At 51.7% G+C, this 27,068-nt stretch overlaps 1 protein-coding gene and 1 long non-coding RNA gene across 6 annotated transcripts in view; one reads left to right on the top strand and one right to left on the bottom strand.

Annotated features, from left to right (window-relative positions):
* The window catches only part of LOC120386041 (thyroid adenoma-associated protein homolog), a 37,923-nt gene continuing 10,855 nt past the window's right edge, over positions 1-27,068 (bottom strand). The window contains exons 9-31 of one of the 5 annotated variants that reach the window (XM_039504819.1): positions 26,975-27,059; positions 26,458-26,594; positions 25,580-25,777; positions 24,353-25,064; positions 22,685-22,837; positions 21,027-21,136; positions 20,425-20,585; positions 19,548-19,714; positions 18,598-18,783; positions 17,558-17,706; positions 15,420-15,563; positions 14,377-14,481; positions 12,704-12,904; positions 11,081-11,231; positions 9,819-10,065; positions 9,183-9,419; positions 8,290-8,515; positions 7,598-7,804; positions 7,001-7,239; positions 5,845-6,027; positions 3,833-4,099; positions 2,145-2,350; positions 1-918 (exon numbers count right to left, since the gene is read on the bottom strand). In XM_039504819.1, the coding sequence (XP_039360753.1) occupies positions 647-918; positions 2,145-2,350; positions 3,833-4,099; positions 5,845-6,027; positions 7,001-7,239; positions 7,598-7,804; positions 8,290-8,515; positions 9,183-9,419; positions 9,819-10,065; positions 11,081-11,231; positions 12,704-12,904; positions 14,377-14,481; positions 15,420-15,563; positions 17,558-17,706; positions 18,598-18,783; positions 19,548-19,714; positions 20,425-20,585; positions 21,027-21,136; positions 22,685-22,837; positions 24,353-25,064; positions 25,580-25,777; positions 26,458-26,594; positions 26,975-27,059 (4,743 nt within the window). In that variant the 3' untranslated portion in view covers positions 1-646. Of the gene's footprint in view, positions 919-953; positions 1,849-2,144; positions 2,351-3,832; positions 4,100-5,844; positions 6,028-7,000; positions 7,240-7,597; positions 7,805-8,289; positions 8,516-9,182; positions 9,420-9,818; positions 10,066-11,080; positions 11,232-12,703; positions 12,905-14,376; positions 14,482-15,419; positions 15,564-17,557; positions 17,707-18,597; positions 18,784-19,547; positions 19,715-20,424; positions 20,586-21,026; positions 21,137-22,684; positions 22,838-24,352; positions 25,065-25,579; positions 25,778-26,457; positions 26,595-26,974; positions 27,060-27,068 lie in introns of those variants that run through there. The other 4 variants (XM_039504823.1, XM_039504820.1, XM_039504821.1 and 1 more) reach the window with 4 other exon arrangements.
* LOC120386044 lies at positions 2,224-11,111 on the top strand. The gene is made up of 4 exons (XR_005589498.1): positions 2,224-2,321; positions 3,817-4,077; positions 4,788-4,878; positions 10,952-11,111. It is a non-coding gene; the product is annotated as an uncharacterized LOC120386044 (long non-coding RNA).

Consider the following 27,068-nt stretch of genomic DNA (forward strand, 5'->3'; position numbering starts at 1 on the left):
TAAAGTCCAAGCGACACTTTATTCAGCCAAAAGCATGTTTATTGACTCCTTATAACAGGAGCCACAAACCTGGATAAAAAACAGTGAAATAAGTGCGGGGGAGCCGAGTTTGAGATGTGTTCTCTCTGGTCCTTCGGGGAGTAGTGCATCCAACTCTCCTCATTACAGGGAAGCAATGTCTTGACCTGAGAATATCGGGCATACCAAGGAGCCCATGCTTTTCAGGTAAAGAGGAGCAGAAACGGGCTAAGACCATCACTGGTAGTTTATGTTGGTAGTGATGTAATTTGCAAAGCTGCCCTCTAACTGAAGAACTGGAAGCTGTCACCTCCTGGCCTGATCCAGAGAATGTGTGGTTGATAAAATAAGTCTGAGGAACCAAGATAACCTGAGGGGGAGAGGGGCCTGGATCCTGGGTAGTAGGACAATGTACCACTGCCCTTTCCTGGCTGGTGAATGGGGAGCACCTGAGTTACATCAATAACCTTCCAGTTCTGGATGGCTCCCAGCAGAGGAGAAATCAGGAAGGTGAGCACAGAGATCCAGCAGTGTCTCAGAACAGACATCTAAAGCACAGTGTGAAGAGAGCACACTCTGCCCCTTGGCTAATGGCTCACGTACAACACAGTTCTGCCACCCAGAATGATCAGACAGCTCTTACTGAGGACCTTGTACTTGTGATCCCATAGTCTAAACTGAAGGTGGGGGCCATTCCATGCTGGGCCAGCAGGTCCTGTACCAGCACAAGCTCCCTTCTCAGCTCCTGGGAAGTGCAGTGGATCTCTGAAGCACTGATGTGGGTCCTTTCCAGACCATTCAGCACATGGGCCAGAAGTGTAGCCTTCACCAGCAGCGCTGTGACAGCAGCATGCACCTTTGCACACCCCAGAGCTTTCATATGCAAAGGTGCAATGGCCTCTAAAAGGGAGCAGAACAAGGCGTTAATAGGGTTAGGGTGTGTATAGGATATCGGTGGCCGTCAAAAGTAATTTTATAGAGACAGACGAGCGGGCAAATATTCCTGTTCTCACGGTCCCATCCTCTCCACGAGCCAAATTCCCATGTACACCAGAGTGCAGATAAAGCACCATGCTGCTATAGCAGGAGTTGAGCTGTCACTGAAAAACCAATGCCGCCCAGCAGCAGCATGACGGTGCAGAGCCATGAATACCCACCAGGGACTTCTGGCTTTTTTCTGTTCCTGGCACAGGTGAATTCCAAGAACACCTGACTTGGCCTGTCCGCACATGGCCCAGACACGGGCTTGTGCTTAAGCCTGTGCTAAGCTTCTCTGTTTGTTGTTTAGCTTTCTTCATTTACACAAATGCCAGGCAGCTCCACTGGGCGTTGGCCTCAGCTTACCTTGGCTGCGCAGAGCACAGCCAGCCCCTCCCCAGCATGACAGCTCTAGTACAAAGACTCTACTGCAGTTTCCCTTGCCAAGGGCAAATAGTTTATTATGCAGGTAACATCACGGGGATTTCTGGATGCAATTTCCAGTTATCCAAAACCTCCAAGCTGCTTCTCATTCTCCAGTTTCACCCCTAATCGCTATTCGTGATACGCTCCTGGGAGCTGGCTGAACTGTGTGGTGAATTTGGCCAAGATACAGAACACAAGTAAGGGTTGTCAGTCAATGGCACAGACCCTGCAAAGGGACAGTTATGGAATATAGTGGCTGTTCCCTGGCTTTTCCTTTGCACTCTTCGTTTTGTTCGTCCCAGTCTCGCTGCTGTTTGAAGGGAGGCTGGTTTGTGGGGGGAAACACTGGAACAACAAACCTAAACGTAGCAGGTTTCTCTGCATGTGGATCGTGGGCTAGAGCCCAGGTGAACTGTATTAACCTGACTGAGAACAACATTGGAAAAAATGTTAAGAATACTATGAAGTCACTTCAACCCCAAGTTTAACGTAGCTTTGAAGTTGCAATATGGCAGGAAGTAATGTGCTGCTTCTTCCATTTTACTTTATTTAAAGCAATTATTCTAGCACCACATAGTTGAAGAGAGTGCCAATTAGTGCAGGTTCTACATATAAACAAATCTGTGCTTTATGAACAAGTGTCAAGTATGCAACCAGCTTTGCTTTGGTTTTAAGGCCAACACCGGGAAGGGATTAGATGCGAGGCCAGTGCAGCTACGTACCTCGGCTCCACCAGTGCTTGCAGTGCTGCAGGTTGTGTAAGATGCTGGGTCCGGTGGCTTTCAGCCAGCGTTGAGTGAACTCACAAAGCCGAGTAGAGGCGGGTACCCTGTCTAGCAGCTGGAGGAGGAAGGGGAGCAGCAGTCGGGATAAGACAGCTGGTTCTGCAAAAACATTGGGTTCGTCTTCTTTATACAGACTGACCGGTCTGAAAGGGAAGCCAAGTCAAATGATAAACCCCACGTTTTGTCTCATTGATCTGCTCCTCCAAACATCTCTGCACGATTTCACACTGTGATGGCACCGTGATGGGTGTTGCATGAGCAGATGGGGCTTTCTGTATTGGTGATGGGATTTCACGTACTTTGTGTCTACAGATAGAAAGGCCCAAGGCCTCCCTCTGTGGGGGACAGTTCCCTTGGGATGCTGACAACAATAATGTTTCCCATCTATAGAGCACAGTTTTACAGCCCATTAACTCCAGTCTCTCCCAGGGGAGCTGTGTGGATTAAGAAGTGTCATCTCCACTGTACAGAGGGAAAAGCAGAGAGATTAAAGGCCTTATTTTCAAATTTGAGTGTCTAAAGCAAGGCACCTATGTAATTGGCCTGATTTTGAGAGGTGCTGAGCATACACAACCACCAGTGAAGTCAATGGGAGCTATGGGTGCTCAAAACCTCAAAAAAACCCCAAACAAACAAACAAACAAAAAAAACCCCTCAAAAAAACCCAAACAAAAACAGGCCACTTATTTAGGTGCTTGAATAGAGATTTGGATGCTTAAGTTTAAGCCACGATTTTCAAACGTAGGTGGATTAAGTTACCTCCCCAGGTGGCACAGTGAGACTGTGGCAGAGATGGAGACAGAACTCAGTAGCCCTTGCCTTCTATTTCAGCCTCACTTGCATCCAGTCTGGACATTTTTATTTAAAAAACAAAGAAACCCCCAAACAGACCATTTCTTTGCAGGGCCTAGTTTTTAATCTGCCCTTATAAAAACAAGTCGTCCCTATGGCTTTTATTCTGGAATACCACCTGGAGCGGCTTCCTCCGGAAGCAGAGACAAAACCAGGCTGCATTTGCTCTTTTCACTCCTACCAGCAGACGGCGCATCCCCTCCTTGCCCTTTGCCAGCACGTAGGGATCACTGCTTGCATGTCTGAGCTGGCCCTTTACAAGCTGGTCACTTGGGCTCCCTCCTAAGAGGCAACTGAATTCTCATGATTTGCCTTCATTCCTGAAGACAGGTTTCCCAGTCCTAGTCTGCACTATGGCTGCTTTGCAATACACTGCTGGCATAACCAGCCATGGCGGGACCTCACCAGGGTATTGGTATATTCCTGTGGCATGAAACCACCATAGACACTCTTAAGCCATTTCTAGTGTCTGCAGCTAGTGTTGGGAGGACATGGCTGGGAGAAAACTAGGAGTGGCCAGATCTTCCTACGCCACAGCAATCCCTAGCTCTCCTCCCGGCCCCTTGGGGCTACTGCCAGGCAGCTGCTCTAATACACACTGGGATACTGGACCAGTGCAAGTGGGATGTGGGAGCGCAAAGGTGCCTCAAAGCAATCTTGGTATTCCTTCTGGAGCTGCAGTGTGCCCTCCCCTTGGCCACAGCTGCAGATGGGTACTGAAATATTTCTGGTATGTGTCTCCTTAACACCGCTTTAGAATCTTAGCTGCTCACTTGTTGGCCTCCAGTTCAGTCAAGATGTTGCTGAGATCCAGCGTGGGGAGGTGCCGAAGCAAAAACTCAAAGGTTTCTTGGCAGCCCCAGAACTTTTCCAGCAGGACACGCAGCAGGCACACCAGCCCTCTGTTACCCTGGATGAAGACACAACTATCTTGAGGCTGCGCTCCCGACACGTGCTGAACAAGGCTGGCGAAGACAGAGGCTTCACGCCGTACTTCCGGATCCTCATCTTGTAGCAGGTAAATGCCCATGTCCATCACACTGAGTGGAAAAAGAAAGCAGACTTCATTTTAGTAGCATATGGTGCTATCCGAAGCATTTCTAAGCTGTCCAACTACAATGCCAGGGGATAATCTTACACGCTGTTGTAACTAACAGGAAACTTTGGATGGTCAATATCATCATTACTTGTTTCTGGTAGTGCTTGCAATGTGTCAGGTGTTACATACATGAAAGGCCCTGCCGCCATGAGCTTACAGTTGAAAGAGACAAAGCTAATAGATGGAGGTTGGGGGAAAGGGGGAAATATACCAGCAGAGTGGTCAGATGGAAACTAGCTACATCCTGGTAATGTTTGTTTAACAAAGATTCTTTCTTTTCTCTTTTGTAAAGTGACATACAATATCCTCAAGTACTCCACAACCTTGTCACAGTCAGCCTAGCTCTGTTCATCAGGGCAAAGTGCCCCATCCAATATTATATTGAGGATTTTCATGAGGACACCGTTGGGGAGAGTTAGACCCAATATTTACATTTTGTTTAAAAAAAATATTGTTTTACAAACCCTTAGGTCAACAGAAACGTTTCCAGTATTTTTATTTAAACTCCAACTTACAAGGCTTTTGTTTAAATATTCCTATGTTGTGTTTGCAACTGGAATATTGCAGAGTTGAGTTACCCTGCGTGAGGGCCAGAAAATGAAACTGACGAGTTCATTTTCATTGTCCAGGCTGAGTGAAATGCAGAGAGTAAATCAACAGTACTTTATAGCAAAAAGGAGCTGAGGCTTTCATGTGTTAGCAGCAGCAGCAGCAGCACAGGTAACAGCATCTTGTTTTTAAAAATGTGATTTGTAACTTGACAATGTCCCCTTTAATATTGTTCAATGCAGTTTTCCTAGTGCGAGTCTTCTATTAAATAGCAAGTCATTAACCTTTAGGGCCAGAAATTGGGATTTTGGCTGCTGGAGCAGTACTGGAAATGTGTATTGTCAATGACCATCAAGAAAACCTGACTTTCATGCCACAAGTATTGCTCAAAGTCAAGCTGAATTAGCTCTTGCCAGGAAATTAAATATAAATAATAGGAGGTTTTTTAGTTATAAAGATGGATGATATTTGCCCCCCCACATACATGAGGGGGTAAATAGCTGTTTAAGCTAAAGGACAGTGTTGGCACAAGAACAAATGGATATAAACTGGCCATGAACAAATTCAGACTAGAAATTAGAAGAATGTTTCTAACCATCAGAGGGATGAGGTTCTGGAACAGCCTCCCCACAGGAGATGTGGGGGCAAACAATTAGTTTCAAGAGAGAGCTGGATACATTTTTTTAGTGTGACTGTATGACGGGGTTGCTTGTGCTGGTAGGGGTTAAGGCTCAGCAGCCCTGAGGCCCATTTCTGGTGTACGTTGTATGGACCTAAAAGCTCATGCTCAAGGTTTTCAGCTGGCCACCTGCAGGGGTCAGGTAGAGATTTTCCCCTCCAGTGTATTCTGGGTTGTTTTTTTAAATCTCCTTCCTCTGAAGTATCAGGGATGGCCACAGCTGGCAATGGGACATTGAATGGAGAGGGCCAGAACTCTGAGATGGCACCAAGCACTCTCTCTCTCATATATGCTTGGCTGGCTGGTTCTTGCTCCTGAGGGCTGGAATACTGTGGTCTCATTTCAGTGGTTGGGATCAGTGTGCGGGAGGTGGTGGTGGTGGCCTGTGATACGAGGTGTGAGAGGTCGGATGAGATGGGTCCCTTCTGGCCTCAACTCTCTAAGTGTCAGCTACATACCGCACAGCCACCGACAGCAGGGATGGGCAGGAGGCTTCCAGGGCACTCTGAACCACGTCAGCGCCTGCCAGCTTGAGAGACCTTGCCGCTGCCAGTCTCAGCACCTCCGAAGAAATGGATCTGCTGCATCTTTCCAGCATCACACACCATCGCTCAAGCAGGGGACAATCCCGAAGCTTGGAACTGTCACAGGATGAGTGAGAGGGAAGGAATGTCAAAGTCAGGTCATTCCTTCTGGCTCCATCAGACACCGGCACTCAGCTGACTGCCCCAACACAGAATTCTCCCTTTTCAGGGAGGTTCTGTACCAATAAGCCAGACCCATGTCACTGCACCAGACTAGTGAAGCTGCCATAAATCCTTTGACATTGGTGCATTTGTTGATGTCCACTGCAAAAACTAAATCAAAATGCACTAAAGTATACCAGGTCCTGCAGCGAAGGGTCATGGGTCTCTGCAGTACACTGTGGAGAAGCAGTAGCACCTCTGGTTCTGTCCCTCTCACAGCAGTTACAACCTATTATTCTCCATCCATTCAAGCACAGGGTCTGGGAGTCCTGAGAAGCAGGGCCATTTGAGTTCAAATGCTACACCAGGCACAAAAGGATTACTGTAGCTGCCAGTATTTTAGGGTGACACCTGCCCCAGGGCTCCTTGGACACACACCACTGTTTATGCTGTACCCTGCATACTGGACAATTCTCTACTGCACCGACACCTCTGTACCTGGCACCCCTACGTTTCTTAGCCAGCCCCATTCTACACGTCGCTGCAGGCATGTAACTACAGCTCCTGTTCAGTTGCAAGTGATCTGCTTCTCTTCAATGTTTGTCTCCTCGCTTTCTCGGGGAGTGGAGTAAATTGGTATCAGACCACCTACCACGCAGGGCAGAGCTGCAGTGCGGCGCCGGTTAAATCGGTATCGTGGAAGGGCACATCCCTCCAATAAAATTCAATGCCAACCAAGTAAGAGCAAGAGAAAAAAAGCCAGGACAGACGCACAGACCTGAATATATTATATAGGCAATGCCAAAAAGGTGTCTGCTGTTGTAGGGATCAGTGCTGCTCCTACCGAACCCAGGGCAAAACTCTTCCTGACGTCTATGGCCCATCAGAGAATTAGAGGGAGGGTACAGGAGAATAAGACTCTACTTACCCCAGGACAAAGAGCAAGCTGATCACAGAGAGTGCCTGGAAGAGGAGGTCTGGGCCAGGAGACTCTGTTTCCACCATAGATAGCAGGACATCCACACATGCTGCTGCAGGAGCCAAGAGTTTATGGAAAACATCCTGGGCCTGGGAGGGAGGATTGCGGCACAGATGCACCAAAGCCTCCAGGTATAACTTCAAGAACTCCTTGTCCCGCCGACCTTGTAGCACTGACTTTAGGTTCTCCTGATGAAGAAATGGAAAGTTCCCAGAGAAATAAGGAATCACCGTCCCTCTCGGTAAAACTCCTTTCGATTCGGGATGAGCAATGACGCTTCTAAAGCTAAACTGCAGCTGTGGAAGTGCGGTGGATTAACGCTCTAGCCACTCACCTCTAGAGACTTGGGTTCAAACTCCCAGTAGGATGCGCAGGGAAAGGCATATGGTGTCAGTACTAAGCGAATGGCCTCAGCACAATAGTTTCTAGGAACACCTAACTAGCTACGCTCATCAGAATGAGAGCTCAGAAAGGCACGATCTGTTTCGCAATGTGGGGGTGTTAGGACTGCACAGGTCCTGAATGTTCGCTCGAGCCTGGCCTTACCAGTAAGGTCAGCTGGAGACTCTCCTCTAAGTCCTTGCTTCTTTCTTCCTCCCCTTCAATCACCCACGTCAGGATGGCTGATTGGATATCAACCTCTGCCCCTTGGAGGAGCAAGCAAACTGCACCAACTCTCTCAGGCCCAGCCAGGCTTGCTGCCTCCTTGCAGAGGAAGTGGGTGATGACTTGATGGAACACAGCGGAGCCCACCTGCAAGAAAACCAGAACAGCTGCTTCTATGCTGCTCCACGAAAGGCTTTGCGTTCCAGACCGGGACAAGATCCCCCAGATGTGGGCCAGGTTTGGATGACTGCCCTACACTACATGCCCACTGCTAGCACATTGAATAAAAGTGAAATAGCCGGAGAACTAAATGTAATCTACATTTTTCCCTTAAGCAGAGATGCTCAAGGTTAAAGGCCAGTCACCATTTTTGTAAGAAAATCAGAGAGCATTCCTCTCCTTCTCCAGGCACTTTGCAAACACCAACTGGTTAAGCCTCAAAGGATCCCACTGAGAGAACGACTGCTCCTCATCCCTATCCTGTACTCCAGACCCAGCAGAGAGTTTACAATGGTCCATTGTGAGTTTGCAGCTTGACTGGTAGCATATTCCTGCTGCATATTCCTTATCCTTGAGCTGTTTCTGAGGCCCCGGTGAGCCACAATGACCACATCCTCAGGAGAGGCAAATACCTGGAGCTCGGAAGATCTTGCCTTCTGCCCTGGCCCGAGGCTGTCCAGTTCACTGCTCACAACCTCGCGAAAACGCTTTGCAAAACCCTGGGTGCAGCTCCCTGCCAAGAGGGAGATGACTTGGAGGTAGGCTGAGCGAATCAGAGGGCACTGCTGTGCAGGGGTGACCAACCAGAACTGGCCTTCCATCTGGTGAGCCACAGACCGCATGGCATCTGGTGACAAACTGAAAGGAAACGGCAGAGTTTACTTAGTGAGGTACCAGTAACAATAGTTATGGGCTCGCTGTTCCTAGGCACCTTGGATGCAGGAGCGTTAGCTTGTCTCTCTGAAAGGTGCTGGCCCAGTTCTCTCTGCAGACTGATGCATCACAATTCTGTTTCTTGGAAGGGGACAGGGTACTGCATTGATAAAGGTCAGTCGCTATTAGACCACCCTGTATCCTGTCTTATGGTGGCGTCATTGGGCTCTTTCCTCCTGTTTCTAGGGTGTGTGATGAAACCTTTTCCCCCACCCCTGCAACCAAACAGAACATGAGGTCAGCGTACGTCCTTATGCATTGTCCCTGGCGCTCCACGAAGCAGCCAGCAGGGCTCCATGCAGTCTAGTCTGTCCTTATTTCTTGCCCCTTCGATAGCAAATGGAGCCGTTTCACAAAAGGCAGGATTTCCATAAGCACAGGAAGCAAGTCAGCTGGTGAGTCTGTGATGGAGCCGCCTCTCTGCCACTCAGCTGGGAAGCAACATTCCTAGGTTAATTTCAGTGTTTGCCTCGGCATTCCTTGCCAGGCTGCTCACGCTATGCCCCTGGCTTTGGAGTTTGGATCTGAGGTCATGCCTTGCTGCCGTGAAAACAGAAAGGGAGTAAGGGAACGGCACTAGAAACCCACTCACCAGTTCGTGTCTGCAGTATAAGCCAGCAGAGCCCGTATCTGCAGCAGACGCCCATGCAGTGTGTTGTGGGATAGGACACCGCCTCGCTTAGCTAAGTCCCCAGCCAGTCGCAGCAGGATCTTCCCATATTCAGCTGTAGGGACAACAGGGACCAGGGCCTTGGCTGCCATCACTCGCACAGCGTAGATGGGGTTTCCTGCAAGCTGAAGCAAGGGCTCCAGGAAGCAAGTGGAGACGCTGCAGAGCGAGCAGTGCAGAGCGGGAAACAAAGCAGAGATTATCCTCCAGCTGGTCTACGTCCCTGCTAAACGGAGCTGAACGGACAGGGCTAGACAAGGACGACGACAGCTCGAGAGCATGTCTCGGCTCTGCACGTCAGCTCCATGGGGCCTCTGAGCCCTCAGGACCAGCAGTGCCACTGCAGCGCCCCGCCATCGCGCAGCCCATCCTCCGCCAGGACGCAAGTGACCCAGACGAGGGCAGGGACCCTCCCCCTCTGCAGAAGGCAGCTGGATGCCATTGGCTCTGGGAGACTGTCAGCCTCACGCAGGCCATAGGTAGCAGTGCCCCTGTGGGGACCCCCAGCCTGCACCCTGCCACCTGCCCATGGGGTGGTGGCCTCCCCATTTTCTCTACCTGCTCAGTCCATCTGCCCTGGGTTGGAGTTTTGCCAAGAGCGTGAGGATGGCGTGGAGTGAGGGGCAGAGGTGAAACCTCCCTCCCTCCGGCTCTCCTGCCGTCTCCAGAGCTGAGTGCAGCTCTCCCAGCAGGATCTCCCTCAGCTGCGGGTAGCGGCTGAAGAACGCCTGAGGGCTCACCCCGTCCTGAGCACAGCTATCGTCCCGGCTCCGCTTCGGACCCAGCACCCGAGCTGTGAGGGCGCCTGAAAGAAAACAAGCGGGGGAAGGGCATCAGGAACCACGGCCATTGGCACATGGCAGCGATGAACCAGCAACCCACGTACTCTGCCCTGCGCTTCAGCATGAACAGCAAGTCCACCAGAGCCGCGTTCAGGCAGAGGCAACACGTTAGTGGTTTGAGCACAGAGACTCCCTGATGTCTCTCCTTGAAGCCTGCTTCAAATCCCAGCAGGGCTGGCTCAGTCATTCGTCCTTCCCAGGCAGGGAGATGGACTCCCATGCAATGTACTCGACGGGGGGCGCTCTCAAAAGAGACTCTGGAAAGCAGATTTCTGCCCCCCCCCTCTCCCCCTCCGCTCTGTAGGGTATTAAAGATGCTGTGGCCTGTTTGCTGGGGTTTGCCTCGGGCCCTTGTCCAGCATCTCCCACTCCACTCGCTCTCATGCTGAGCCACCCTCCACCCCAGAGATGGCTGCATTTCATTGATGCCGTGTGTAGTGGGAGAGACGGAGACAAGTCAAAATTTAGATCCTGACTGGGACTGCCCCAAAGGTCAGCCCTGGGGTTTTTGCTTGGGACCATCTGTTGAGGGCAGTTTGGAAAATGCTTTGTGGGGGGTGGGATTCTGTATAAAACATTATTCTTAGACCCCTTAGGGAACAGCTACCGTGACCCTCCCTAAATAGCAAAGGAAGCAGCTAGCAGACCTGGTAAGCTGAGCATTCCTGATGTAGCCCAGCGCTTGCCTAATCTGGGACTCTAACAGATACGGGAATTAGCCTGTTCAGACTCACCATAGACTGGAGGACACGTTTTGCAAACTGTACGACACTGTCTCCTCCCTCCTCCCCACCACTATTATTCACAGCAGAGCTTCTGACATGCTCTTCTTGCTTTCTGTTCCATTAGTCCCTCAGAGGGCACGAAGGGCCGGGCACTGAGCAGAGCAATGGCCTTGCTCCTATGGAGGTTGACTGATGGAAGGACACCCATGTGTGCACCCCATGGCCCTGCTAGGAAGAAGCAGCTATTACTCACTGAAAAGCTGGATGGCTGCATTTCTCATGGCCCAGCTAGACGAGCCTAGTGCCTTCAGAAGCAGAGCCATCATAGGCGTGACATACTGTAGCAGCGCCGTTCCTAGGCCAGAGCCACGCACCAGCGTCTGCAGCACGTGCAAGGCAGAGACCTGCAGAGAACACACAACAGAGATCACCGCAGTGGCCCAGGGACATCTTGGTGCCCACTGGCAGAAGGCAGTGCCCTGGGTCTGCTCTCTACAGAATCGTTCATCACAGGGTTTCTGGAAAGGTCTCTAGCGAAAGCCTGTGTCACGCTGATCGTCATCACTGTGACATGTTTGTACAGATACTATGTAAGGAGGGGGTGTGTGTGTTTCTTTCAGGTGGGAGCTGCTTATCCACCTGTCGGCTATATGTAAATTGAGTACTGTGTACTTCACAACAGCTGTCTGTTTAGAGACTGACTGCAGTGCTAATTAAGAGATTGTGAAATCTCCATGGGAGATTCTCTGCAGGAAAAAACAAGTAGCAGGAGGTGCCCTGTTTACAAGTGATGACAGTGGATGGCTGGAACTATATCTGGAGATACAATGGTATATCCAGGTATCCTTCACTGAGGGGTCAAGGTGCCAGCTGGCTTGTCGTATGAACGAAGGATCACAGCTGTTCTGGCTCTGATGAGAAGAGACAGACTTTGGGTGAGTAACCTTTATGAGACAGGGGAATGTCTTGTTAAGTTTAGGCTCTAGAAAACATGTTGTGATTTTATTTTATACGTAACCATTTGTTCCTATTAATTCTGTCTGCTTCTTCTCAAATCTCAGGTCTTTGTTAAATAAACTTTTACGTGGTTTCACTAATCCGAGTGCTGTCAGTTGAGCGGAGCGGTGGTTCTGAGGTGCAGCTGGTGTGTACTGTGCCTTTGGGAGCAGTGAATGTGGGGAGCGTGTAGTAGAATACGGGCTGGACTCTTCCAGGGGAAGCCTGGAGAGCTCAGGGGCTGCATGTGGCTATTCCTTACGTGCAGAGGAACCGTGAAGCCTGGGTGGGCTGAAGGGGGGAGTGCTTGTGTTGCCTGTGGCTGGTGGAGTTTGTGAACTGACCCCTCACAGATATGGCTTCCTCTCGCTAAGGGCAGGTGGTAGCGAGGTGTCTTGCAGCCGTGGATACCACCCCCAGAAGTGTCTCAGTCATTTTCCACTCAGAGCAGCTTTCGTTGCAGAGGAGCTTGACGTACTACACAGAATGCACACGAGTCACTTCGGGGTGGGGGTAGGGACACAGCAAACACTAGGCAATAGTTTGGGGCAGAGAAAAGAAAGCCGTCGTCCTCCGCTGGATTGGCCAGGGAAGGTAAGTAGGTGTGACACCGCGGCGAACAGCTCTACTATAGTGAAAACCAGCAGGACGCCGGCAGTGGGCACGAGTGGTTTGCTTGTGGGTTTGGTCTCCTCCGAGAGATGGCGCTGCAGGCAGCACAGGGACCCCAGCAGCGTTCGGAGGGCAGGGCGCTCGCTCAGCAGCATCGCTGGCTGGGAGTCAGGAGGCAGCCTGCCTGGCTAACCAAGAGGCAGGTCTCTTCTGCTGCCTATCATCCACTAATGTGGGAGCTGAGCTGCTCAGCGCTCAGGCCTCTCACCTGAGGGAGGTCCAGCGTCTGGTCCCAGTTCTGCGGGAGAGGCGTGTTGGCCAAGGTCAGTAAAGTCTGGATGCAATGTGCTAGCAGAGGGCGCGCCTGGGAGGGATCCTCCCCACCGACAATACACAGGAAGAGCATGGGGAAGCCGGCTGCCCTGCGGGTAATGGAGCTGCTCCTGGGGCCGCTTAACAATTCCAAACCCTGAGAAACAAAAGCAGCACAGGAAGCTGTATGTGACTGAGATGACACCTTGCGGTGTTCAGACAGGGATTGCAGCTCAGGAGCTCTTAGCTCCCAGGCCTGTGCTCACACCGCTGGTAACATCCAACGCCCATGTCTGTTCTGTAATAAGTGCTGGCGTGAGACAGTAACTCCTCAATTAGTCATCCTGGTTAACGTTGTTTTGTTGCTGATCAATTAGGGAACGTGCTCGTTTAAAGTTGTGAAATGCTCCCATTTGGCAGCCACCAGCTTTGTCCACTGCTTGCAGGAAGAGCAGCCTGTTGCAGCTAGCTGGTGGGGGCTTGGAACCAGCGTGGACTGGCAGCCCCCCATCAGCTCCCCCCTCCCATAAGTTCCCTCTACAGCAGCTGCCCAGCAGGCTAGCAATTGCAGCTGTCCCTCCCCCCACTGCCATGTGCTACGCCTGTCCTCTGCCTTGGAGCTGCTCCCCGAGACTCCTGCTTGCTGGGGGGGGAGGGAAGGAAGAGGGCTAATGTCAGGGTGCCCCCCCTGCTCACCCCATCTTCCATAGAGCAGAGGGGGACACAGGACAGAGGGAGCTTGCCACAGCTGCGGTCTCAGCAAGCTGATCTAATTAACAAGGCAGTGTACTTAAGGGGAATGCACATATCTCCCTCCATTCCTGCTGCCTTGCAGAGTGAGAGAGTTAACCCTTGAGGGCTCAGCCAACTGCTAGTTCATCATTTAGCAGTAAGGGAAATATCCCACCCTCTGACTCCTTCACCTCAACCAAGCTTCACAATCATCATCAGTGTGTACCAGTATTAAATTGTTTGTTTAAAACTTATTGTGTGGGTGTGGTCTTTTGTCGGGTGAAAATTTTTTCCCTGGAAACCTAACCCCCGCATTTATATTAAGCGAATCCAATTTCCCCATAAGAATTAACATCGTTCGCTTAAAGTCACATTTTTCAAGAACATAACTACAACCTTAAGTGAGGAGCTACTGTACAGGGTTGGTACACATGGACTTAACAGCTGAGAGGGGAGAGCAGGATCCAAAGGGCGTTCTGCTTAGTCCTCATTGGCTGTAGGCTGGTTTAGGAAGAGGGGTTCAGTGGAGTGGAAGGGATGCTCAGACTTTTGGGGGTGTACAAGGCCCCAGCAAGGGATTTGGGGGACTACAGCAATGATCTTTGGTCGTTACATTTACAACTGTTCTAAACCTCTTTGAAAACAATACATGGGTGTGTGCTCAGAACAATATATGAGTGAGGGGTCAGAGGTCAATGATTTGCCAATCAGAACTGATTAAAGTTAATTAGTCTGTATCCCCTTCCAGAAGGGGGCTGAGTTTTCCTGTGTTTGAACACATACTGGTGCCCTGATCCTAACTGAGGTCTTTGGGTACCTCTGTAATATAAGTAACAGTTACCTTTAACCGAATGACCTTCTCCCCCTGGTGCCTAGAGCGAGAAATGGTTGCAATACCTGTGCCAGCATCGTTCTTGGCACCGCCTGCAGTTCTGCATGAGGATGGTTCAGCAAAGCAGTGCAAAATTTGGTGAATCCCATGCTGCAACCTTCAACTGCTCCCTAGGACAGAAGAATACTCAGGGCTCTGCAGGTTCAAAGGGCTTTCCTTCTGCTCCCTAATCAACCCTCACCGCAGCCCCATGAGGGGGACACTCGCCTCTTTTCACAGATGAGGAAGCAGAAGCAGATAAATGTAATGACTTGGTCAAAGCTGCAGCAGTTAAGTGTCAGCGCCGGGATTAGAAATCGGGAGCTCCTGCCTCATAGTCCCCTTTATCAAAGCCCCTGACCTACATGATAAAACATTAAAACGGAAGATTTTTGTGGAGCAGAGAAGTGGATTTTGTGGGTGAGGCTAATTATGAATCTCCGCTATGGATTCAAAGGGGACAGTCAAGCCACTCACTTGTCTCATGTGATATATCAAACCCCCACTGGGGTTACCACACATTGTCTAGCCCCTGCAGTAGCCCAGAGGCTGACACAGAGCCCATAGCGCTATCCAAGGAACAGTGACATGACCAGCTGCATCCACCCAAAGGGATCCAGGTTCACTGGTGGGACACACGGAAGGCAGGTCAGGAAGAAGAAGAGAGGGGATGTCGGACGCTGTTCTGTGGTCATTGCCACTGTCCAAAGCTGTAATGACTGGCTCCAAATGGAGCCCTGCCGTCTCCCTGGCCAGAAGTTGGCCCTTGTAAGGGTTAAATGGAGACGTACTGGTGGGAAAACATCTGCTGGATGCTTTCCTGGGTGCTGTAAGTCCCCAGTAGCCCCATTAAAGTCAGTGGAGTTGTTCCAGTGTCACGGGGTGTAACAGCAGAATCGGACCCAGGGACCTGACGAATGGCCCTTAAATGACAGACCTTACTGCCCCCAAGGGACAGTGACATGAGCCCTGGGCCATTCAGAAGGGAGGGAGACCCCCCCCCATCAGGCCTGAGATGGGATGGAGGGTGTGGCACAGCCTATCCATCCGGGCCGGACGCTGTTCTTACCCAGTGCCGGCACTTCAGCAGCACTTCCTGAAACACTCTAGCCGCCATCTTGACCACCGTGAGTGGCAGGAGCGGCTCAGGCCCTGCCAGTGGTGCCAGAGGGAGAATCTTCTCCACGAGGCCTCCCAAGAGCAGCCCTATTTCCTGCAGGGGCCAAAGAAACAAACCAAATTAGGCGTGAGAGCAAGACTTGGCTCAATTGACGTGGCCTCTCTCCTCCTTGGGGCTAGTGAGGGATTTGGTGCATTGCTGGCTCAGAGCATCATTACGCTCCAGGGAGCTTCAAAACGCACATGGCGCCCGGCCGACATGCCTCAGCCTGGTTTCCACTGGCACAAACTGAAGAGCCCCCTCCAGCTGGTCTTTCGCTTTGCCCTCCCCTCCCCCTTGCCCCAGTCAAGGCTTCGGTAAGGTGGGGACTTTATACCTATGCAGTCTCTGGCAAGGATCAGTCTGAGCCAGAGTTGATCCTGCTGCCATTGAAATGGTAAAAACTCCCACTGATTTCAGTGGGAGCAAGAACAGGTCACGTGGATCACTGATGTTTGCGAGTACCCAGGAATCAACGAGCTTCCCAAACCAGACAGGCAGAGAGCAGCAAGTCTCTGGCGTGCAAGGACCCTGCACGTTCTGGGAGGCATTTTAACGCCACGGCAAATCCATCAGGGTGTCGTTTATTATTGCTAAAGGGCAATAGCTAAGACTGGTGCTTTGCAGACTAGTGTGAGAAGCCCAGGTCCCTGCCCTGAGATGCTGAGTTAAGCAATGTACAGATAAAGGAGGTGGGGGGAACAAAACCATCTGATTTTGTAACGCTGAGGCGTGGCACAAGGAAGCGGGAGAGGACAGGTAGCAGAAGGTGGTCACAGAAGTGAATGTTCAGGAAGGCCTTGAAGGAGAAGAGCACGGTGGCTAGGAAACATGGCTCTAATGAACGCTCCCTCGAGCCGTTTACAATTCTTTACTGGTCTGGCAGCCAAGTGCAAAACTCTCTCTTCTGCCTTTCCAAACATGCGAGTCTGTGCTAGAAATAATTTCCTAGCTGAGCCTGGCCCTCAAACCCCTCAGTGAGCGGTGTAGGAACTGGCTGATCCACCGAGTCAAATCACTAAGAGCAAAATTCTCCTGGAACAGGGCCAGTTCTGCTGCAGCCAAGAGCCGCTGTCCTGCCATGTGTTTCCTGTGACGATTTGACTCAGCAGCAGAGTTATCGTCTAGGCCTAGATCGTCACAGGAATTTAGGCTCCCACCTTTCAGTGAAGTCAATGGGAGTTAGGTGTCTGAACAGCACTGTGGAGCTGGGCCAGAGATTCTAGAGAATTACACAGAAGCCTCTAGTGATAGAGACACCAGACACCTGGCACATTGTTACAAAGGCTCCATGGTGCTCGATCTTGCTAGCCAGCAGCAGGAAATGCTTGGAAGAACTGTCCTCATTTAAAAAGCCATCCTAGTGCAAGACTATATAGGAAGGGATCCATTCCTCAGCTGGTACCTGGGACTAGCAGAACAGGCGCTGAATCAGGAAGACTCAGGGTTTGGTGCAGAGAGGCAAGGGGAATGGGGCGGGACCTGAAGCAGCTGGAGCCCATTAGGGTCTCAGGAAACCAGTCAACTATTTACTATTTAAAAGGAGGAGGCAGCACTGACACTGAGGAGGCAGTAACAACTAGTGAGCCATAGTGAGGAAGCAGGTGAATTGGCTCCGTCCACACCAACTGGGAGTTTGTCTTGGCTTGTGTTTAACCCTGGGGTAAAGGAGTTTGGGCCTGTTATTTCTCTGACAGAGGAAATCAGATTGAGGCCTGGGAAAAGGGCCCTTTTTGTTTGCCCCGAGTGTGAAAAGGGGGAATTCCAGCACTGGGGTTAGGTGAAGCTGTAAAGGGAATCCTTTAAAAAACCAAACCCCTTAGTTGCCTGGGTTTTCTTTGGCAGAGGACCCAGTTCACGCAGTTCACTTCTCAGCTAGAGTGACAGAGAGGATGCAGGAGAGGACTAGGTATCTGGCATGCTTCCCCTGCTTCCCAAACCAAAGGTGTCCCCTGTCCTGGCTGCCTCCCCTGTCCCAAGCCTCTTGATGACAGAACTCTACTGGCAGGGTCTTAGCTCCCTTCAGGCCGCTTATGGAAGCTCCTTACCTTCACAGAGACCCAGCAGCAGGTCAGGATAAGGTTGTGCTCCTCGGACAGCAGGATGGAGTCCTCCCCATCCTGCTGCTCCAGGCCTTTCCCCAGCATGATAAGGGAGCCAATAGCATTTACCATGTCTGCAAATGAAGGAGCAGCTGCTGCAAAAACACAAGCAGAAGGCAGATTTATTTTAGCCACAGCATAGGTAATGATGGGCAGGGAGGTAGAGCAGAGCCTCCTATGGGTATGAAATCCCGAGGAAAGGAGAATGGAAATGGCATTACAAAGGCAGATGGTCACCTGAGTCTTGCTTAAGTCTGAGAGAAGGATCAAATCCATGATCTTCTGATTTGTGGGTGGAGAGAGAGTGAGTCTCAAACTTCCATAGCGTGGCCAGTAGCTAAAGAGAGGTTGTGGTATGGACCCCACCCTTCCAAACCATGATCCTGTGGACTCTCCCTGCGTGACTGTGTGACATCCCTGTCGTAACTGCAGTTGTGTGTTCAGGTTTTTGTTGTCTTTAAAGTGCCATGTTCCTTCTTAAAGTCAATTGCTGTCTCCTTCTGCCCTTTATTTCCCTTTTCCCCAACCCCCTGGTATGCTCTTCTCTCCTCCTGCTCATTCTTCTCTGCCATCTGGGCCCCTTCTCCACTGTCACTTGGTTGCCTTAACCCTTGCTGTCCTAGCCATTCTGTCTGGCTACCTGAGCCCCTTCTCCTGCTGGGCACCCTACCTTGTGTTCCTGCTGCCCTGGGCATTCCTCCTCTCCTTGGCCACTCCAGTCCCCTTTCCTCCTCTTATGGAGCAGCAGCCTCTTTTAGAGGCAGTTAGGTGGAAACAAGAGGAAGCAGGTGGTTTTCACAGACCTGCAGTCGGCTCTTTGGAAAGAAGAGCCTGGAGGGCTGCAGAGGCAGCTGGAAATGAGACCACCTGTGACCAGCCAGCTTTCTGCAATCCACAGTTTAAGAGCTCTTGGCACATGATGGAGGCAGGTGTAGTTGAAAGGGCATGACACTAGGGGGGAGGGCTGGCTGGGAACCCTTCCTCACCTGGCTGGTTGGCGTTGGGCCCCTGCCTGCTCTGGAGCACCCCCAGGAGGAAGGTGCTGATGTCTCCCAGCAAGGTCACCAAATGGCTGAGGAGTTCCTGCCAGCTCTGCACGTGCTCTCCCTTCAGCATGGAGACTGCCCCCTCCGGTACCTCGAGCAGACACCTCCGCAGCGCCGCCATCACTCCTACACAGATAACACTCCAGTTATCGCAGGGCTGGATGCTTGCATGTTCCCTTCCCATGTAATCCCCCAAATGAGCTGGGTCCCTGAAGTTTAGCGAGAGCTACAGGCAGCCCGTGGCAAAGAACTGCTGTCCCTAGATGATATCCGCACAGTACCGACAGAGGGCCAGGTATACAGTCAAGCTCCCTTCCCGGAGACGTGGCGTTCCAGATAGATAAGAGACATAACTCCAACAGGACCTGTTTAATAGCGTGTGGAAATGGGGCTGACGTTTGGGACAAGAAGGGAAAAAATACTGTGCTGAGGGGGATCTGAGGCCAGGGAAAAGTCAGTAGCCGCTTGGAAATCGAGCCAGAGCAGCTGGAAAAAGTGCCACGGACAAGTGGCCAACACCTCAGCTCTCCATTCCACAGCAAGCCCTTGTCCCAGCCCATAAATACACAGCATGTTTCATCTCCAACATACTTCTCAAAACGCTCGCCCATCATCACACGGCCTATGTGACATAGCTAGGGCTGCCTCAAGCCCAGACAGGGACATGAGCAGAGAGGTGAAGCAACTTGCCCAAGGCCACAGGGAATCTTTGTCGTATCTGGGAGTGGAGTTAGTTGTGCTGTGCTCAGGCCAGTTACTGGCTACATGATTTGCTGAATCATAGACCTGATCCATCACATGACACACAGCTGTAGTGTGACAGGACTGCAGGGGAGAGAAGGGGCATGGGAGCTCTGATGTCTCCCTCCCCATGATGCCAGGGGACGCACCATGCATTGAGTTAGTGCTCGCTGCCTGCAGCAGGTCTTGACAAGCCATGGCGTAGTGAGCTTGCAACATGCGGAGAAGATACTGAGCAAAGCACAGGCCTCGGTGCTGCAGAGTTGGCGCTGCCTTTCCCTCTGGGAATAGTCTCTTCAAGGTGCTGCCGTCTGACCTGGAGGAGGAGGAGGCAGATGCTAACACCATTGGCAAACCTCAGAGGGAGCCCTCGCCTAATCGGCACAGTGACAATCCTCACCGCCAAGGGCTGGAGGCCTTGTGTCCTAACACTGTAACACACCATCGCCTTCAAACTTTGTAAACTTACTTCAGATCACGGGCCACTGCTGCCTGGCCTCCAGTCCTGCTGAGGTGAATTATAAGTGACCCCTCTGAATAGTAAGAAATATTAATATTCTCGCTTCATAGCTACTTGTTTTGTTTTTTTAAATGCTACATCCTGAATGCTAAGGCAGATGTCAGTATTGTTCCCTAGGAAGCAGGAGAAATCTATTTGGTCAGAGGCAGGGCGGGTGTGCTGAGAAAGAAAAATCAAGTAGTTCTATTTCAGGTGGGAAAAGACACTTCAGACAATATCTGGCATGAGGATCTGTCCTCTGGGATCACAGAGGCAGAGGATTAAACAAGCGGTTGGATGTTGATGCCCTGTCCGAGTCTGAGATCAGAGTAACTGAAAAGACATTGAGCGCTATGTAAGCGATATCAAACTGGTTGGAATCGGGAGTCAGCTAAGCAAGTCATGGTGAGCCGTGTGTGTGGACAGACAGGATTATGTACACACTACCGGGTCTCCTGGTCTCCTTCCCACATGGACCCTGTCTAAGTCCTTTCTAGAGTAAACGAGAGCGAGAAGCCAGTCAGTACTTCTGGAGGATGGTTTTCATCAACACCGCTCCTGCTTCTGCCTCCTGCACTCTGGGGCTGCTCACAGCCTCCCGGGCACGCTCGAACAGAGCCACAGCAATGGGTTCTGGGAAAGCCGGTGGGAAGTAGCGGATGAGCAGCTCTGATGCCAGCTCTCGGACCTGCCAAGAGAGGAGGGGGGTGGAGAGAGGGGAAGGTTATGTCAGGACACAGGTGAGGAAGCAGAGAGAGGCTATGGGGAGCAGGAATCCAGAGCCAATAGAACCCATTCAGGTCTCTAATTCTGGAAGCAAAAGGGGCACCCGTCGTTACTTTGCTCTTCTGTACTGCCGTGGTGGCGGGAGGCTACTGGGGTTCCGACAGAGCACAAGAACACAGGCTACCAGCAGCAGCACGCGCAAGGAAAGCTGGCAGCCAGATCTGCCTCTTTACTGAGGGGGCCAGCGTCCCCAGCGCTGTCCCTGCCCAATCTTGATAGGGTCCCCTGCTTCCGTTCAGTTAAACAGGCCACTCCTGCTGCTCAAGCCAAGCAGCTTCTGTTACCAATTCCAGCTGCCCACAACACAGAGCTGTGGCAGTGTTGGGGACAGAGGGCTGCTCACCTCATTCGTACTGTCCTGCAAGCAGCTCAGCAGTGCCAACAAGTTGCTTCTAGAGAAAAAGTCCCAGCAGCCCTTCTGCCTGGCCCAGCTCAACAATGCTGCCATGTTCTCTGTGGTGACAGAAAGGCAGGACGGTGAGATGTAGGCAGTAAGTGTTGTCAGGGCTGAACTCAATCGAAAGGGTGATGGCAAGCAGCAGGGAAAATGGGTCCTGCTAGTTCATAATGACTGTGGTTTATTCTCTGCTGCCAGTGCTGGGAAAGAAGGGCTTTTTATCCTGTACAGTCATGCAGCTGCAGAACCTTTGTCCCCAACCCCAAGGGCTCCCCTGTGCGAGGGAATGAGGGAGAGCGGAGTACCCAACGCAGCTTCTGCTGCACAGCGTATTGCTGCAACAATGCACTGTCAGTGCTGAAAGCACAAGTTAGCGTTAACTGGGCTGGGGGCTGGGCTGGGGGCTGTTTCTATCCAATGAGCCCTTGGGTGGGTAAAGATTTGACTCCACTGAGCCTTGTGCCATCTCACACACATGGGAGCTTATCATAGGTAGGGCCCTACCAAATTCACGGCCATGAAAAACGCGTCACAGACCACGAAATCTGGTCTTTTGTGTGCTTTGATCCTGTACTCTACAGATTTCACGGGGGAAACCAGCGTTTCTCAAACTGGGGGTCCTGACACTAAAGGGAGTTGAAGGAGTGTTGCAAGATTATTTTAGGGAGGTTGCGGTATTGCCACCCTTACTTCTGCACTGCTGCCTTCAGAGCTGGGCAGCCGGAGAGCGGCAGCTGTTGGCCAGGCACTCAGCGCTGAAGGCAGAGCCCCGCCAGCAGCAGAGAGAGTACGGATGGCATGGTATGGTATTGCCACCCTTCTGCACTGCTACCTTAAGAGTTGAGTGGCCGGAGAGTGGTGGTGGCTGCTGACTAAGGGCCCAGCTCTGCAGGCAGCAGCCTAGAAGTAAGGGTGGCAACCCCATCCCAGGCCATCCTTCCTTCTGCGCTGCTGCTGGCAGCAGCTCTGCCTTCAGAGCTGGGCTCCCAGCCAGCAGCCGCTGCTCTCCAGCTGCCCAGCTCTGAAGGCAACGCCTCTGCCATCTACAGTGCAGAAGTAAGGGCAGTACCACAACCGCCCCTACAATAACCTTGTGACCCACCCCCCAACTCCTTTTTGGGTCAGGTCCCCAACAATTACAGCACTGTGAAATTTCAGATTTAAATAGCTGAAATCATGGAACTCTTGATTTAAAAAAATCCTATGACCGTGAAATTGACCAAAACAGACTGTGAGTTTGGTAGGGCCCTAATCATAGACAGGTCAATGCAGAGTCCCCAACATTCCTCACATAATGTCAGAGGCTCTTGATTATTTTGTTTTTCTTCCCACCCCAACCCCTCCAGGGACGTGGACTCCCAGCTGCTCATCAGCAGTCCCCAGAGTTGAGGGCCAAAGCATGTAGATGGAGGTTGTTTGTAAAAGGCTACAGAATATTTTTCTGGATTTGATACACACACCCCCAAATCACATGGAGAGGCCATTCCGTGAGGGCATTTAAATGTAGACACCCTGCTGACGGCTACTGATGGGGGTCAGAAGCAGACAGGTTGAGGAATCTACTCAGAGCTCATTCGGTTCAGGGGTGGCCTGCTGTTACCCACGTGGAGGCTGCCCCTTCTTCCTGGCGGGGCTCCAGGTGTCGGTGCAGGTCTCCAGCACCGCTGCCAGGAGCAGCAGGGCAGTCTTCTTCCTCTGGTAATTTGACCCTGGGCTCAGAAAGGAAATGCTTAACTGCAGCAGCCACTCCACAAAATCTGTATGGGGGGGGGAAAAAGCACCTCTGGGTTACTTGTGAGCAGTGCACAGAGGGAGGGCGGGGTGAGCCCTCTGGAGCAGGAGCGTGCACCGGCTCGTCACCCTAGATTGACTATAAGGTGGGAAAGTGCCTGGCTACCGAGGGGCTCCCCAGCATCTAACGGTCAATTGGCACTTCGGGACAACAGAGGGACTAGGACTTGGCTCCAGCTCCTCCAAAGCCCAGGCCCCAGCTGTCAGCTGTGCCAGCCCTGTGAGACACAGCCGGTGGCTTTGATTTCTGTCCCACAGAACGCACTGACATGCACGTCAGCCAGTTCACCTGCTTCCGATTAACTCCACGGGGGATTCATTTTACTTGAAAATCTACTTTTCGCTCTTAATGGTGACTCTTTGCTCAGCCTGGGTAACGGAAAACCCACTCACGAGTTTCACGTTTGTTCACACTCTGTTTTGCTATGTTGAGAGAGTGTCTCCCCCAGCCTAGAGCACTTGTAGAAAGGAACTTTATTTCTGGACGTGCTCAGACCCAGTTTGGTTTTGGGCCAGGAATGCCAAAACGTCCTATCGCCCCAGGCTGTTGCAATACGACCAACACCTCTCCCTTGCACAGCACTTCTCGAAGCGCTTTACACCGGAAGGTCAGTATTGTTCTCCCCATTTTTACAGATGGGGGAAATTGAGGCACAGAGCGATGAAGTGACTTGCTCATCAGGCCTATGGCAGAACCAGGAATCTCAAGTCGCTGCTTCTCCTCTGTAAGCTTTCCAGTTCTCCAGACTCTTGAAATGTGGAGAAGCATCCAAATTTCAGAGTGTTTATCCCAACTGAACCCAAATGCTTGACCCACTGATGCTGGCCCAGCCTCATTACCTGCATTGCCAACCCCAAACATTCTAACCCAGGCATCAAGCTCCCCAAACTTATGAGACTAACAAAATGATTATAATCCCCCCTCCCAATCAATTGATTTGCCATCTGCTTTCTGAGCCTTTAGGGGGGTCACAGTTCCTAGCTTTTCTTCACAACCAGGCAGGCTAGAAAAAAATAAATAAAAGCTGAGAGTCTCACAGTCACATGACTCCAGGAGCTGAGACTTTAAGAAAAAATACCAAAGATTGTGAAATTCATGATCAAATCACAAGAGTTGGTATTGCTGAGTTACACACCCGCTGGCTGGCTCGGCGGCAGCAGGACTGGCGCTCGGAAGAGAGCAGTCCTGGCAGACAACTGTGGAATCACAAGGCCTGGTGCCAGAAGACAGAATCAAACTTCCATTAATGGTCCAAGTTGCCCCACCCCCACTGTCCAGGCCCAGTTGCACGACCCACCAGCGCTCCCTATGCGCATCCCAGCTCAAGTGGCCACAAAAGGGTAGTGCTAGGTGATGGCTGTGTGTGTGAAACACCTAATCCTGGAGGCCGCTGAGGTGAGAAGAGATGAAAAGTTAAGCAGCGATGGGAGCCTATGGGGACCAAAGGCTTGGAGTGAGATGTCAGGAGCGGCTCACTCACCTACTGCTTGTGCAAGTGCACCTTCTGGATCTGCGCCGGCTGAGCGCTCGGTAGCTTTGCTCTGCGTCTTGCTGCGCAGCTGAGAGAGAGCGCTGTCCCTCAGCCTGACCAGAGCCTTCCTCACTGCAGCCTGAAGCAGCTGCCGGAAAGAGGACGAGTCACAGTTCAGGTTCAGTGGCAAGAATTCCTTCAGTAGACGGACCTCCACCTCTGACAAGGCCTGGTTGGTCCTGGGGCTGCAACACAGGAGACCCAGTGCTGCTAGGCGAATATTGTCCTCCCTGGAGTGCAAGCAGCAGCAGAGCCTTTCCAAAGTCTCCCCATCCAGGGGCAAGGCCCCAGTGATGATCTTGCGGCTGTTCAGCAGGGTGACCCACGCCCGAAGGTGGGCAGAGTCCCCACCACTGCAGCTCTCAGCAAGCAAAGCATAAGAGGCGGGGAAGAGCCGCAAAGTCCAGACAAGAAGGTAGTTGGAAGCGTTGCTCTGAAGGAAGGAGATGGGAGAGGTCAAAGCACTGACCAGGGTGGGTAGCCAGTGCAGTGCCCACTTCTGAGCCAGCTCCTCCTCTGTGGCAGGTTCCTCTCCCTCAATCCACTGCTTGCGCTGCTGTTGCAAAATGGTTTTATACACGTCTGATGCAGCTGGGCACAGGTGGTTAGTGGAAAGGCAGTTCAGAAGGTGCTGGGGAAGATCCTTGTAGGTATCCAGAACCTAGAAAACCCCAAATAACTTTACGGTCCTTGTTTGCTTCAGGCAGCCCCTGAACTCTCCTAATGCACCAAGGAAACAAGCCTTGCTCATCTTATTAGTAGCTAAAACAGAGGCTATATTATGACAGTGGAGGAAGAGCAGCCTTCCCCCACCAAGGAGGGGTAGATCCCAACACAGGTGGTACTTTCTGGTCACTGGTGGCACTAAGCAATGCTGAGATACCACAGCGATCAGTGCTTTTGACTAAGGCTGCATTCAAATCAGTGACCCGGTGGTAAAAGGCTACATGTTCCAGCCCCAATTTTCCCAAGCTACCTATGCATTTGCTGTATTGTTTCTGTCCTCTTTCATGAGCTGGCTATTCTCTGTGCAACAGCTAAAGAGCTAACCTGGGCTCCCGGTTACCAGGTCAGAGAGACTGGGAACACGCAATACCTGTCCCACTGTGGGAAGCACTCACGCATCCCACCCACGCATTGTCTTGGATACTGCGTGTCCCCACCAGGCTTCCTTACTTTCTCTGTGCCCACGTAGGGGAGAATGGCGCACAGGGGGAAGTATCTGGCTTTGACCTGCCAGGGCATTGTGATAATTCTCCGCAGGAACTGTTCATAGAGGGGCCTCTCCAGGTCCTCGAAGCGATGGCACTCCAGGCGGTAGATCTCCAGGAGATGTTGAAAGGAGCTATGTATGAACTCTGACGCCCCTTCCACCTGAACAACCGGAAAAGAAAAGCAAACTAAGAAGAGATTCTCTATCATGTCTCACTGCCGGAAATTGCTAGAGGGGCTTTATGACATCCTCCACCCTCCTTTGCCTGTCCTGTGGCAAATGATAACCAACATTAAGTCGTCCCATTTTTGCCACCAGCAATGGAGGCAGGGGACCCAACACAGCAGCCTGATGGGGCTTGGTAAAAGGCCCCACGGTGTCCCCGCTAGGGCTCCTTAACGGCATTTGCCAACGGAAAGCTGTCTTTATGAAACTGATGAGACGTGCCGAGTACGGCACTGCTCAGTGGGAGCACGGCTGTTGGAGTCTGGCTCCGCCAAGCAGCGAGAAAACTGGGCTCTCCTCGCAAAGCGGCAGCGCTGACCGAACGTCGCGTCAGTCAGGAGGAAACGGTAATGCCAATGCGCCCAGCCCTATAATGCAAGGTCAGTCGTATCTTAGCAACCCTGCCTATGTTACTGTGCGGTGTGTTCTGCTCCCAGTGCATGTGAAATGAGCTAGGGACAGACTAAAACCCGGCCAGGCTGCACTGTGCACTTTTCTTCACGTGAAAGATGGGGAAGAAGGGAAGATTTCTGGATATTTTCTGGCTGCCCTGGAAGAGGGTGTGGCCTGTAGGAGCTACGCCCCCCCAACCCCCCCGCCAGGCTGGGTGCGTTACCGGGCTTTCTGCATTGTTCCAGATGAACTGGCACAGCCTGTGGAGCAGTTCAGAGTTCTCAGCAAGCATGCGGCTCTCCTTGACTTTCCGGATCTCGGGCAGACACTGCAGGACACGTTGCAGCCAGAGGGAGAAAACTGAAAGCACAGAACAGACTAGTACAGAGCTCTTCCAGCCAGCAAAACCTCCCACAGCTTGAGTAGGCAAACGCCTGCCTCTCTGAACACTGCTTCCCCTGAGATTTCTCTGTGAATGTACCTTCCGCAGCAGGGGCTCGAGGCAAGATTAAGGCAAGCGTGTGCATTACAGTAAGATGGTACTGAGGGGCCCAGGCTGGATTTGATTGGGCTTTAATTTCAAGGTGCCCTAGATATCCTCAAGCAGCTGAGTCACTCTCAGAAATTCCCCTTCCCATATGGTATGTCTATGGGGGTTTGGAGGTTCCTGCTGCAGTGGGTGGCAAACCTTTAAAACCCTCTTGATGTATAATCGGGGTAGGGGGGCAGATCTTTATTACCTTGGAAACGGTAGTAATGATAATCCTTCTGCTCTTCGCTCACAGCCCAGACAGCTGGAAACAGCACGTCCAGCAAGAGACAAGCCTGCAGGGC

This window comes from Mauremys reevesii, linkage group 18, assembly GCF_016161935.1.
Source record: "Mauremys reevesii isolate NIE-2019 linkage group 18, ASM1616193v1, whole genome shotgun sequence".
Lineage (NCBI taxonomy): Eukaryota > Metazoa > Chordata > Testudines > Geoemydidae > Mauremys > Mauremys reevesii.